Source organism: Ochotona curzoniae, unplaced genomic scaffold, assembly GCF_017591425.1.
Source record: "Ochotona curzoniae isolate NIBS_2020 unplaced genomic scaffold, NIBS_Ocur_1.0 contig_1274, whole genome shotgun sequence".
Classification (NCBI taxonomy): Eukaryota; Metazoa; Chordata; class Mammalia; order Lagomorpha; family Ochotonidae; genus Ochotona; species Ochotona curzoniae.
In genome coordinates this window covers 9,128,484-9,143,440 of record NW_024465023.1, presented here as the reverse complement: position 1 = coordinate 9,143,440, position 14,957 = coordinate 9,128,484, and the positions used below count along the sequence as shown (strand labels likewise).

The following is a 14,957-nucleotide window of genomic DNA, read 5'->3' as shown; positions in this document are numbered from 1 at the left end:
CTAACTCTCTGCCTACAAGTGCCAGTATGTATTGGCATGCCATATGTGCACGGGTTCATGTCACTACTGTTCCACCTCTAATCTTCCTGCTTATCATCTGGGTAAACAGTGGAGGATGATCCAAAGCCTTGGGACTCGGCACGTGTGTGAAAGACCTGGAAGAGGCTTCTGGCTTCAGATGGGCTCAGCTCCAGCTGTTGAGGCCATTTAGGGATGGAAGATCTTTCTCTCTGTTTCTCCTTCTCTCTGTAAATCTGCCTTTTCAATAAAAATAAATCTTTTAAAAAATAACTTTGTGGTTAACAGTTGCAATATTTCCTTTTTAACCTATCATTTTATTTGAGTCTTCTCTGATTTTCTTGGTTAGTCTAACTAGAGATTTGTGGATTTTGCTTATGTTCCGTAAATTTTTAAGTATCATCATATGTTGAAATCATAGAATGTTTTCTTACCACCACCAAATTAAATTAGCAGTGATCAAAAAAGAGGCATCAAAAGAAAATAGCTGGAGTAGATATTGTGGTACAGCATGTTAAGTAGACATTTGGGATCCTACACTCTATATTGACGTGTCTGGATTGAACCCAGGAGATACATAGAGATAGTTCCTGGCTGCTCACTTCTCTCTCTCTCCCCCTCTCTCTCTCTCTCTCTCCCTCCTTCTCCATCCCTCTCTCTCCTCCTCCTATCCCTCTTCCTGTATCCTTTGTCTCTGTCACTCTTCCAAATAAATGCTTTAAAAAACAAATCTGACTAGATGCATATATTCTATATATGGCATCCATTATATATGATCAGATATATAATAGAACTATTGTAAGATGTATTATGATAAAAAATCTTATTTTATCCCTCAGTGCTGATGACAGTGTCTTGAAACAGGATTGTCTTGTTAACAGGTGTCTTTTGAGGATGTTACTGTGGACTTCAGCAAGGAGGAGTGGCAGCAGCTGGACTTTACTCAAAGGAGCCTGTACCAGGATGTGATGCTGGAGAACTACAGCCACCTGATCTCAGTGGGTAAGGACTGCTGGCATGTAAATCCAGTAGGAGCCTGTTGCGGGTTCAACGGTGCCTCTCAAGTGAAATGTGTTGAAGTTCTCTCCCTTGGCACCATGTTCAGTGATAGAGTTTTTGCAGAATTCATAAAACTAAAATTAGCTCATCAAGGTAGGCTTTACATCAGCATAACTCATGTCCTTATCAAAAAGAGAAACCTGGTCACAGAGACACACCCAGGGAAAAACAGTGCAAACACTGGCAGAGGGAAGATGGCTTGTCATGGTAACAGTACGTCTGGAAGCAAAGACACGCCTAAGGCCACCTGCAACTAGGAGAGACGTGGGAAACTACTTCTTTAGCACTTGGGAAGAGGGCATGGCTGATCATACCTTCATACATTTCATTTTGGCATCCGGAACTATGCGCCGGTAAATTGCTGTTGAGTTGAGCCCTTCTGCTTGTGGCGCTTTGTCCCCATAGTCCTAGGAAACAAATCAGGATGCTTACACTTAGAAAGGAAATGTTGCTGTAATAACTACCTCAAAACTGTGAAAATGGTATTTGATTGGGTAATGAACAGAGGCTGGAGATGTCTTGAAGCACTTAACCAGAAAAGCCTAGCGTACATTGAAGGAACTCTTGGTAGAAATGTGAATGTTAAAATTACTTTTGATGAGGCCTCAGATGGAACAGAGTAATATGTGATTACAAACTAGAGGAAAAATAGTTCTTGATATGAAGTGCCAGGTCACTTGGAGGGTGAACTGAGTTCTTTGTGTGAAACATAGAACTTGGAAGTAATCAGCTTGAATAGTTAGCTGAAGAGAATTCTAAGCAAAGTGTTGAAAGCATAGTCTAGCTTCCCCTTGCTGCTTATATTAAGATATGGAAAAAGAAAAGAGGCATATTGAAAAAGGAATTATTAGGAAAAAACATGCCAGAAGATTTGAAAGAGTTCCCTCTTGCCCACATTGCAAATGTTAAGAAAATCTATTGTGGAAAGAAACCAGAATTGTACAGCCAATTACTAAAGTGATTCTATATGCAACTTCTGGATCTAATCAACAGTCAGTAGAAATGCTGTCGGCATGTGCTAAATGGACCAGCGATGGGAGAAAATGAAGGAAGACTGTAACCTCGGATTCCTCAGGCAGGAGAGGGATGGAAAAGCCACTTGGCCCTGAACATGTGTTATCCTTTAAGAAAATGGAAGAATGACTTCAGTGATGGTTCAGAAGCCAGTGTCACTGCAGCTGCCACTATAGTCCCCAAGGGTACAGACCGCAGAATTTGGGAGATCCTCTGCTTTGTTTCAAGGGCAGATCCATCTCCTTGTTTCCAGGACTAAAGGGCTAAGATAATCACCTTGGACCAAGGGTATAGAGTTGCCATCTCTCACCTGAATTCACATCTTCTGACAATTTCACACACTCTTGAACTCTGTCGTCAAAAATCTCTTCTACTTTTCTCTTCAAGGTAATTCTTAAATTCCAACTTTTCACCAGCATTTGGCCTCAGTTGGGGTTCATCACCCATTGTGGGCTGCATTCCCAAGCAGCATGACGAGCAATACCCAGGTGTGGTGCTCTAAGGGCTGCTACTGGCCTGCACCATCCACAAGCCTCAGACAGAAGAACCTGGCTCCCCTACGTGCAGCACAACAGAATCGGTCTTCTACATGCTGTGTTTCCAGCACCCAGCTCTGGGACAGGGATTCAGCACTGTATTCTTCCATGTTCATTTGCTATTACTGAGGGAATCCTTGTGAAGTTCCTTCCCTTCCGTTAACTAACGCTCACATTCAGTGAGTGAGTAAATGCAGGCCCGATAGCAAACCCAAAAAGTGTTTCTTAAAAGAAGGGATATTGTCTACAAAGGATAGCAGAGCTATGCTCCAGAATCCTAAGGGTCTGTGCTGTGTTTCACATATAGGGGTCTGCCAGAGGCTCCAAATGCTCAGTCCACCATTGTCACTTCAAGTACCATTGGATCCGCTGGGACTTACAGCCAACTTGACAGGATATCTTGCGTGGCAGCCTGTTTCTGTTAAGGATGCCTCTCTTATGGGGCCCCACAGAAAACTAGTCATTTTTTGGATCACTGAGTAAATGGACCAGGTGAACAATGTGTTGCCTTCAAAATCCAAAGAGGTTCAGTAGGTATTATCCCTCTTTTATTTTTTTGCTTGTTAGAAGGAACCAGATGCAAAATTTTATCCTTCACCTGAGAGAGGATAGCTCCACATGCCTGCACCACTGGACCCCTCAACACTTTTCAAGAGACAGAAGGTCCTCAGATTTTTGTCAGATCCATTTCCCACCCTCTGAAACATGAATGTCTGACCTGTAAGTATAGAGTAGTTTCTATTTCTTGCTCATTAGATTCAATCAGCATATTATTGATATAATAGACCAATATGTCCTGTGGAAGAAAAGGTTAAAGTACTTCAGGGTAAATTATAACACATGACCATACACTGTACCCCTGAGATTGGACAGGCATACTATATTCCTAGCCCTGTTGGCTGAAAGAAAATGCTTATAATGCTGTTTGCTAAAAGATCACCTTTTAAAAGGCATTATCCCGATCAATAGTTACATACTGAGTACCAGGGAATATGTTGATTTACTCAAACAATGAAACCACACCCAGAAGAGCAGGTACAATTGTAGATACCACCTGATTCAGTTTGAGATAATTCATTGTCATTTTCCAAGATCCATCTGTTTTCTACACAGGCCAAATAGACAAGTTGAATGGGGACATGGTGGAAATTCCCATCTCTGCCTCCTTCAAGCTCCTGGTAGTAACACGAAACTCTACAAGCCCTTCAGGAATATGAGATTGTTGTTTTATTCACTGTTTCCTAGGTGGATGTGGTTCTAGTGGCTTCTAGTTGGCCTTTCTCACTCACATATCAAGAAGGCAGTGTGAGGATTCCGAGTCTTTTTTAGATCTGTTACAAACACCGTGATCCTGCTGACATCTTGATTCTGCACTTCTAGACTCAAGAGATGGGAGAGGATAAATTCCACTAAGTTTTTAGTGCTTTGTTATGGCTGCCCTAGGAAATAACACAGAGCCTCAGAGAGGTCATTTCCTTTCTCACCCACTGAGTGCTTTGGGACATCTGAGGTGTGTAATGGCATCATTCTGGATCCCTTAGATTCTCCAGTCCCTTTTCACCTCTGTGATGCTTATCCCATTCCTCAGAGAAATGTGGTTATTTTTCTGAAGAACAAGTACAAGTGAGCTGGACCCAATCTTGTCTCCTGTTCTGCTCACAGGGTACCAAGTTCCCAAGCCAGAGGTCATCTTCAAGTTGGAACAAGGAGAGGAGCCATGGATGCTGGAGAGGGAAATGCCACATCAGAGCTGTCCAGGTGAGTCAGTAGACAAATGACAAACATGGAAGTAATTTTGTTTTTTCTTATTAAGGGTAATAAACCTCAGAAATCGCTTGGGGATAAATTAGCCTCCCGGTTGCCAAACTGTTTTTCCTTGTTTACCTTATAGTTATAAACTGTGTTTCTGGCTTTTCTCTGGGAAAACCACCCGTTTGCATCTTCTGGATCCTATATCAGACTTCCTCACTATGAGTCTTGCTTTCTTGGATATTCTCTTTCCATCACAATTTTATGCTCTATTACTTAGACCACACCCCTAAAGTCTTTTTTTTTTTTTATAAGATTGTTTTGGCATATCCTTTCAATTGGGAATGCAACAGACTTACTTGAGGCATTTCAAGCAGTGAAAATTAGAATATAAGGCTACAGGAAATTAAAAACAAGAAAAAATAGCAAAAAAAAAAAAAAAAAAAAAAAACCACCCCACAAAACAGACAAACAAAAAAAAGCCTATAGGAGCAGCTGTCTTTTTCCTAGACTGATTCTTTATCCATGTGCGGTTGGTGGAATCTTTGGGCCCAAGAGAGGTGTAGAATACAGAAAAGCTTTTCTCGAGGAGGCAGACTTCACAGGGAGCACCGGCACTAGCGATCGCAGTCTTGTCTGATGCAGCTGAGGCCTTGGGAGTTCATAAATAAGAAAACCAAGACCGCTTCTAAACACAGATCTAGGGAGCCAGTGATTAATACCTTCAGAATGTGTTCAGGCTCCATGTGTAACAACACAAATGCAGATCAAGAATGAGAGGATGCCCACAGCACGGTGGGGTGACTACAGTCCACAGCAGGTACTGTATGTGTAAAGGACTGCGAGAGGAGCTGGCAGGCTCCAAACACACATACACAAATAAGAAAATTAGAAGACTACTTGGTTTGATCGGTTTACACTATATATTTGTGTTGAAATATTGTACTGTGTCTCCTAAATGTATACAAGTATCACATAATAATCAAAAAATGTAGGGGCCGTTGCAGTGATGTACCAGACTAATCCTCGGCCTGTAGCGTTGGCATATGGATACCGGTTCACGTCCTGGCTGCTCTACTTCCAGTCCAGCTCCCTGCTAATGATTAGGGACAGCAGCAGAGGATGGCTGAAGTCCCTTGGGCCTGTGCACCCATAAGGGAGATTCAAAGCAGGCTCTTGGTTCCTGGCTTTGGATCAGCTCAGCTCCAGCTGTTAGAACCATTTAGGGAGTAAAGGCAGTAGATGGAATATCTCCCCCGCCCCATCTCTCCTTCTCTCTTTAAATGTGGCTTTCAAATAAATAGTAGTAATTTTTAAATGAAATTATTAATAATAAAATTTGTATGGTCCATGTATCCACAGTAGAGTATCCAGTGACTAAGAGGGAAACTGCATTTGATAGCTAAAATCTCTCAGCTAGTAAGGGAGTTATGTATATATACATATATAAAAATGACTTGCCATGAATTTAGTGTCTCATATGCTGAAGGGGTGTTGGAAACAACTGTGATAACTTCAGCAAGAATTATGTATAAGGGCCTGGTGCAATAGCTTAATGGCTAAATCCTCACCTTGTATGGGCTAGGATCCCAAGTGGGCTCTGGTTTGTGTCCTGGCTTCTCCATTTCCCATCCAGCTCCCTGCTTGTGACCTGGAAAAGCACTAGAGGATGGTCCAAAGCCTTGGGATCCTGCACCCGCGTGGGAGACCTAGAAGTTGTTCCTGGCTCCTGGCTTGGGATCAGTTTGGCTCCAGCCATGTGGCCCCTTAAGGAGTAAACTAGCTAATGGAAAATCTTTTTCTCTCTCTCCTCTCTGTATATCTGCCTTTCCAATAATAATAAAATCTTAAAAAAAATTGTGAATGAAGCAACACTAAAACTACATTGCAATAATAAAAAGCTATAAGATAAAGTAACTTACATACTTAAGAATTGTATTTCTCTTAGCACTCCTCATGTGACGTGCCACTGGAAGACATCGTTGCTCACATGTTTGTGGGAATCTAGAATCCTTCCAGTACTTTACTTCGACATTTGTTAGGTTTTTTGCTGGCACTTACATATTTGAATGTGTGTTGCTGCTAAGCCTAGGGTTTAGTTACAAGAAGGTAGAAGCAGATATGCACAGCATGTGCCTAATATCCTAATAATCTAGTTTGTAAGTAGCATCTGTTCTTTTCTCTGTTAATGAGAACATTGTCACATGGCCACACCAGTTTTCAAACAAGGCTGTCCAGTGTTCTATGCCTGGACAGACATATGTCTGACCATGACATTGATCATGCAAAAGAAAAAAATGGTGAGGCGGGAGAAACAGGTTCTAATAGACAGTTTTCAATCTATGTGACAGATTGTTCGTCCTGCCTCCTGTTGTTCAACATGTAAAATTTAGGTCCAAAAATCAGTTATACCGGGATGGAGAGTTGTGTATAGACTGTAATTATCATTTGTATAAATCAGGATAGTTGTGTCCCCAATATTTTTTGCTAATAGATATGAACAAATTGCTTTGGGGAGTACTAATTTGGTATTGTTGCTAATGAGCAAGATAAAGGTAATGAGATTAGAAAGGATTTGGAATTGAAAACTAAGGACAATCTAGACTCTGAATCACCTCTTCTAGCCAAGGTTCACCATAGATATGTCTTCAGCCTTCTTGTCCTAGCAGCCTTCTGTCCGCGCTGCTTCATATCCAGGCTTCCTGCCAAAATTGACTAGACTGCTTATATGGAACACCATCTCTTAACACTGAAGAATTAACTATATTTTAGGACAAGTTACAGAACCATTGTGAAATTCATGTTTCACATCTGTGAGTATTGGATAATAATAGCAGAGGCCTCATTGGGATTTTGAAGTTGTTAAATAAATTCATGTGTATTGTTTATCAGAAAAATACCTGAAAATTATGTGTCATGTAATAGGTTGGCACATAATAAAGTATATATGATATAATTATGGTATATTATTATATAATATGGTATGTATATTGTGTTATATAATATGTGTGATATATATGATATCAGACATTCCATATTGCATGTGTTATATGTATAGAATATGTATGATATGTGCACACCATTATCCTCATTACACTGATCTCTGCTTCTTCAGTTTAGATGAACTTATGTGTCATTTTTCATCTGCTTCTCTCTATTCTGGTGTCAATTTTCCTTTTCCTTTCTCTTTTTAGATGGGATTAAAGCCTCATCAAGAAGAATTTCTGGAAAAGCTACATTTCATTGTGAAGTAGAGGGCCCAGCTACAACAGATGATTCCTTGTATTCCATTTTGGAAGAACTGTGGCAAGATGCTGAACAGATTAAGAGATGTCAGGAAAAGCAAACCAGACATCTAGGTCATGGTGTTCTCAACAATAAGAAAAGGAGGCATACGGAGTGGGATTGCGGCTATAAAAACATTGGAAAGTGTATCCCTCCAAACTCGGATCTTTTTTCTTTACAGAAAAGACCACATAAACATGATTCATTTGGGAAGCGTTTGAAACATAATTTAGACTCACACCTTCACCATAAAAGCAATACAGCCAAGAACTTGGATAAAGTTATTGGACATGGTCATGTTTTCAGCCAGAGTACTTCTTACACTAACCACGAAAACACCCCCACGGGGGGGAAGTTGTGCGAAAGCAACCAGTGTGGGAAAGTGCTCAACCTCAGGCACGCACTCAGCCCAAACCTCAAATTTCCTGTTGGAGAGAAAGCCAGTGCACGCAGTGAACTTGGAAAGATCATCGCCCCCAAGTCTCGCATCTTTGCTCCACAGAAAATTCACACCGTGGAAAAAGCTCATGAACTCAGCAAATGTGTGAATGTCTTTCCCCAGAAGCCACTACTCAGCATATACGTGAGAGTTCATAAAGACGAGAAGCTGTATATCTGCCCCACATGTGGGAAGGCCTTTCTCCAGAGCGCAGAGTTAATGGTGCATGAGAAAATCCATACAAGGGAGAAACCCTACAAATGCAGTGACTGTGGAAAGTCCTTTTTCCAGGCGTCCTCTCTACTCAGGCATCAGACAACTCATACTGGTGAAAAACTGTATGAGTGCAGTGAATGTGGGAAGGGCTTCTCCCTGAACTCAGCCCTCACCATACATCAGAAAATCCACACCGGAGAGAGACACCACAAATGCAACGAGTGCGGAAAAGCCTTTACCCAGAAATCGACGCTCAGAATGCATCAGAGGATTCACACGGGTGAGAGGTCCTATATCTGTACGGCGTGTGGGCAGGCCTTCATCCAGAAGGCCCACCTGATTGCCCATCAGCGAATCCATACTGGAGAGAAGCCTTATGAATGCAGTGACTGTGGAAAGTCTTTCCCTTCTAAGTCCCAATTGCAGATGCATAAACGAATTCATACAGGCGAGAAGCCATATATCTGCCCTGAGTGTGGGAAGGCCTTCACCAACAGATCCAATCTGAACACTCACCAGAAGTCCCACACTGGAGAGAAGTCGTATATATGTGCTGAATGTGGGAAGGCGTTTACCGACAGGTCCAATTTCAACAAACATCAGACCATCCACACCGGAGAGAAACCTTACGTTTGCACTGACTGTGGGAGAGCCTTTATCCACAAGTCCGAGTTAATCACGCACCAGAGAATGCACACTACAGAGAAACCTTACAAGTGTCCTGACTGTGAGAAATCCTTCTCCAAGAAGCCACACCTCAAGGTCCATCAACGGATTCACACAGGAGAGAAGCCCTATATCTGTCCAGAATGCGGGAAGGCCTTCACAGACAGATCGAATTTCAACAAGCATCAGACCATCCATACTGGGGATAAACCCTATAAATGCAGTGAGTGTGGAAAGGGCTTCACCCAGAAATCAGTTCTCAGTATGCATCGCAACGTTCATACCTGAAAGCAATCCTGATACTTGAGAATGAGAGCACCTTATGACGTAAGTCAAGTTTTAAGTGTGTTATAAAACTCCTCCAAGACACATCTGATCTGTACAAACCATGTAAGAAAAAGCATTCATCGAGCTCTCCCACCTAAGATGAGAAAAATGACTCAGCAGAGACTCAGAGAATGCATCCAGTGAGGTGGGATTTGCAGATTTGTACAGCCTCATGAAAACAACCAAATCCATGCTAGGGAAGTTACTGTCCATTTGATGCGCTAGGAAAAGCCTTCCTCTAGCAAGTAGTTAGCCCTTTGGATCCACGGGTTCCACATCCATGGGTTCAACCAACCTTGGAGCAAAATTATTGTGAAAAAAATGTGTCTGTATTGAGTATGTACAGCCTTTTTGCTTGTTATTATTCAGTAAGCCATACAATATACACTACTGTTTCCTTAGCATTTCTAATCTATTGACTTATCATTTAAAGTAAGAAGATCTAGAGGTGATTTAAAGTGTACAGGAGGATGTGCATAGCTTATATGCAAGTTCAATGCCATTCTATATAAGGAACTTTAGCATCCATGGATTTTGATTCCCTGGAGATTCCAAGGAATTAATATTTTAACATAAATCATTACCAAATTCTTAGAGGATGGAGAGGACAAACTTATGTAAATGATAATAATATTTAATGTGTTATATTAAGCAACTGCAAATGACAGAAGGAAGGTTGAAGCAACAAAATAATGTATCTAATTGTAGACCTCTTGGTATTGTGGAGCATTTGTGGCAGACATATCACACAACAGAAACACAGTTTCAGTGAAATTCTCCTTTCAAATTTAGGGTAATGTTATCTGTCAAATATGTTTCTTCCTCTGTTTCTATCAAGTGAATCCAGAATTTGAAAGCCAGTTTAGTTTTTCATGCACACACATCTACAGGTACAATTTTACACATGATCTATCGTCCACACTGGTTTCCATAGCATAATGTTCATATCTTCCGTCATTGTCTTAAAAATGCAGAGTAGCCACAGATTCTCCCCATTCTGTTGTGCATGTCCTTTTGTAATGTCACTTTTCTTTTTTCTCTTGCTAAGAAATAGTGTCTCGTCACTCCTTGACTTCATACCTCGCTATGTAACTTATTTAGGCCAAAGGATGTTAGCAAACAGTTTCGAAAAGAGGCTGAAAAAGCGTGAAGAGCCTGCCTGACCAAGGCTTACTATCTCTGGCTGTTTGAAATCCTGAGAGCTCCATGTCAGGAAGCTCAGAGCACTCAATTAGGGGATGAGAAACCACATGGAGCAGAGGCAAGCCTCCATAGACTTCAGCTAAGGCCCTTAGACTAAGTAGCCTGCCAACAATTAGACATGGAAATAAGACCGTTCCAGACCTGCAATCTCATTGAAGCCAGCCCAACCCAGAAAAGCCAGTCCAATTAACTCAGCCAACCCAGAAATTTATGAAATAAATCATCATCAGGTTAAGCAATTAAGTTCTAGAATAGTTTGTTGCACAGAAAATGCGCAGTCATATTTAAAAGTATATTGTGGAGGAAGTATTATACTAAAACATTATGCATATGGCATTGGCTTTGGGCTTAAGTACAGAAAGAGATTGGAAAAAAAACAGGAAGTGTTAATAAAGGCTCAAAAAGATGGCCATGCATCTGATTTGGTAAGGAAAAACTGCCAAAGTAGTCACCAAGCTCTGTGAAAAATCAATATACCAAATAATGCACTTACAGATCTGCCTAGAGGTTTGCAGCTAGAAGTGTCAATTTGCTTGTTTTAGCTGTTAACGAAAAGATACAGAAATTGCCTAAACTAATAATTGTTCTATTGGCAAGCAGAGTTCAGAAGAAATAGAGAACATCTAGGACTAAATAATTGGGAAATAACTTTCTCATCGTAAGTCTCACCAAACATCAAAATTTGAGAAAAAGTATAGGTTCAGCCTCAAATCATGAGTGTGTAAGTTCCTTTATTATAATAGGTAAAGTATTTAGTTGGCACTTGGGGGACTGTGAGCAAAACTGAAAGGTTTCCAAATATCCTTACAACATTGTCCTACAGTAACTTGACATATGATCAGAGCCATTTGGGGTGTGGAGTAGATCCAAACCAGATTCACGGAGAACCCATAATTTCTTATAGAGGCTTACAGTGAAACTACCTCCATGTACACTTAAAGGGACTGAAAACAAAAGGTGACCTCTTGAACTCCCGTTCTTTAACTTCTATGGACAGAATATAAGCCAAGAAAGCTACTCAACTGCAAACTTGGGCCATTTCTAATGGGAAGTAAAGAACATGTCAGAGGGAAGACTCAAGAACAATGTACTAGTAAGCCATTCCTAGGGAAAAGTATGCTCTAAGAAAAAAAAATTCCCATGGAGTAGGGAAACCCAGACATATTTTCTCTCTGGGATTTCAGAGGTGTTATGAAACAGTGACAAATAGGTGCCTCTTGTTCTTCCTCTCTGAATGGAAGTAATGCAGTTATGTCTGCATCAGCACTGTGTATATAGATATAGGTATATATATATATATATACATTTATGTATATATATTTGTGTGTGTGTGGAGGGTGTGTTGGGGAAGGGGTCTTTTAACTTGTCATTTAACCTATAGGTGTATGAATCAAGCAACTGAGAAACTGTACCCAAGAAGCCTCTGCCACTCCAGAGCCTCATATAGAAGAGTGGAAATCCTGGATTTGAGCCTGATGCCGTAAATTTGGATGAAACGTTAGGAGGTCCTGGGACAGGAGTGAACATATTTTGCATGAAGCAGTAATGTAAATGATCTGTGACCATTAGACACCTTGTGTTAGAAAATGTTATAGATTGCTCCCTCCCCATTTGTATTCCCCCTTTGAATCTTCCGAATCTTCATGTTTCAGTTAGGACAGTTTCTATTGATCTGTTTTCAAAATTACTAATCCCCGTCCCCAACCGTGGTTCTGTCATACCTGCTCATGAGTCTGCTGAAGGCATCTTTCATCTCAGTCATGTTTTCTTTTGTGTTTCCCTTTGACTCTTACCGTTTTAGCATTTCTGCTGAAATTTTCCATCTGTTTGTTCATATTTTACACTATTCTTTTGTCTTACCTTGAGCTACTCTAAGTACCATAGACTGGATGACTCACGAATAGCAGAAATGTATTTCTCACAGACTGGACATCTATGAGGGCCCTCTTCTAGGATGCGCATTGTCAACTTCTCATTGTATTCTCACATGGTAGAAAGTTGTCTGAAGTTCCCTTTTTAAACATGCCAATCCCATTTATGAGGGCTGCATGATAACCTAACTACCAGAGGCTCCACTTACCCTATCACTTCAAAGAAACAAATTCTTTGAGTACACATTTAGTCTGTAAAACACTTTAACATATTAATGGCAGTTAGTTTTTGATTCTCTGATGGTTCCAGTAACTGCATCAGCTAAGCTTGGATTTGTTGATTGCTTTGTATCATAGCAGTAGGTTATATCCTCTTCCTATTTTGCATCACGTAAATTGTGCTTGAATGTTGGACATTGTGTATAAGGTAGGAGAAGCTAATCTTCTGCTGGAATTGAATCTGTCTAGTCAGGACTTGGGTTGGGTTTGAGTTTGTTGTTGCTATTGTTACCTAAGTTCCTCTTGTGTTACTTTATACTTGGTGCTGACACTGGTTTCCCAGAGAATTTTTCACAGTGTTCCTGGACTACTATTGCCTTTGGGCCTTTTCTGTGGGCCTGCATCTCAGGGTGAGTCTGTGTGCTTGCCTTCCTTTAGTAGTACATGATTGGTTATGTGGTTCCTGTTGCCCTGGTGAAGCAGGGCTCATCCCGGGCTAGCTTTTTTCAGTCAGGCCCTGTATCCATGAGTCATATGGGTTTTTCAGTGTTCCTGCTTCTTTTCCCTTTGCAGAAAGCTTCTCTGTTTTTTAAAAAAAAATGGGATTTATTTATTTGTCTTAAAGTCAGAGTTACAGAAAGAACGCAGTGTTCCATCTAGTACTTTGCTCCCCAAGTGGTTGCAAGAGTCAGGACTGGGCCAGACAGAAACCAGGACCCAGGAGATTCTTCCAGGCACCCCTCATGAGTCAGGCTCATCTGCTTTCCTTAGTGGGGAGCAGGACCAAGAGTGGAGCAGCTGAGACTTGAACTGGTGCTGATATGGGATGCCAGTACCACAGGCAGTGGCTTTACTTGTTACACCATAGCGCTGGCCCTCAGTAAAAAGTTTAAATACTCTGGGCCCAGGATGGTTTCCTGCCCTTAGATCATGAGTAGATCTTTTTCCCTCTACATTTCCCTCCCCTAGTCACAGTGGATCTTCACTTATGTCCTGAGGACAGCAAAGTTAGCTCCATTTCAGCTAGTGACTTAAGGCTTTTGTTCTTTAGAAGAGTATGGTCACACGGAACCTCTGTGGCCTGTCTGAATTAGCGTTACCCACTTACAAGCCTACACCATGGAGGGAGTCTTGTTCTAGTTCCCACCTTACCCCCAGTGCTTCTTGTGAGCTCCTAGAGGAAATCTGTAGAGAAGAGCCTGCAAGTAGGAGCCAGCCACCTGTAGCTTTATTGCTGTCAGAGGTTCTATGTTCTTTGACCATCCTATACTTGGCCCTCAGCAATTCGTTGGAAAGTTTTTGCTGAATTCTTACTGCTAGTGTAGTGGCCCCATCTCCCTTGCTGCTCTTGCCACAGGTAACCAGTGATCGCTTCTTATCTCCTGTCTTCTTACGCTCAAGATTACTCATCCCCCTTTTTTTGATAGGATGAAAGCAACGCTTTTCCCACATTGTCTACATGCTAGACAAAAGCCAAAAGTCTGGATGTTCCTCTGGCCACACCATAAAGAACACATTTGCCTTTCCCATGTGAGTGCCAGTTCACCCATTAAGAGAGTGAAGTCAGTCTCTCCAGATCTTGACACTGGGCTTGCACATTTTGTTGGCCTAAAGAACATCAGCATGCACAACAAAAGCAGAAGCTTGGTAAGTACTTGCACATTAAGGGTTCCCCCCTCTCACAGCTCTTAGGAATGCCGAGCCCATGTGTGAAAAAGCATAGTGTGTAAGGTGAAAGTTCACACAGACCGGTCATCCCAGTTGAAGCACCTTCACTGAACTGGCTTTTCAACTGCCAGAGGTGGTATGTGCAAGTTTGTCTATGGCATTCACAGAAGACAGTGTTTCTGAGGATTGTTTCAATAGAAGGCTTGTCCAACCTGGAGATCAGTTCATATGAGGATGGAAAACAGCTGCTTAATTTTGTGACAAGAAGCTCATCATTGACTTTTAAAAAAAAAAAAAAAGATTTATTTATTTATTACAAAGTCAGATATACAGAGAGGAGGAGAAACAGAGGAAGATCTTCCATCCGATGATTCACTCCCCAAGTGGCCGCAACAGTCCGAAGCCAGGAGCCAGGAACTTCTTCTGGGTCTCCCACACGGGTGCAGGGTCCCAAGGCTTTGGGCTATCCTCGATGACAAGCAGGGAGCTGGATGGGAAGTGGAGCTGCCGGGATTAGAACCGGCACCCATATGGGATCCCAGCACTTTCAAGGCGAGGACTTTAGCCACTAGGCCACGCCGCAGGGCCCCAACATTGACTTTTGATGAGTAATATTCTTAGCAATGAATTTAAAGAAAGCAGCTGAGCAAACCTGAAGTAATTTATGAATTTAAGTAATAGCATTTC

At 41.5% G+C, this 14,957-nt stretch overlaps 1 protein-coding gene across 3 annotated transcripts in view; it reads left to right on the top strand.

Moving 5' to 3' along the window:
- The window catches only part of LOC121168841 (zinc finger protein 81-like), a 29,148-nt gene extending 14,533 nt beyond the window's left edge, over window positions 1-14,615 (top strand). For 2 of the 3 annotated variants that reach the window (XM_040999278.1, XM_040999256.1), the window contains 3 exons: window positions 900-1,020; window positions 4,290-4,385; window positions 7,571-9,684. In XM_040999278.1, the coding sequence (XP_040855212.1) occupies window positions 900-1,020; window positions 4,290-4,385; window positions 7,571-9,270 (1,917 nt within the window). In that variant the 3' untranslated portion in view covers window positions 9,271-9,684. Of the gene's footprint in view, window positions 1-899; window positions 1,021-4,289; window positions 4,386-7,570; window positions 9,685-11,893 lie in introns of those variants that run through there. The other variant, XM_040999267.1, reaches the window with a different exon arrangement.
- The last annotated feature ends 342 nt before the right edge of the window (window positions 14,616-14,957 follow it).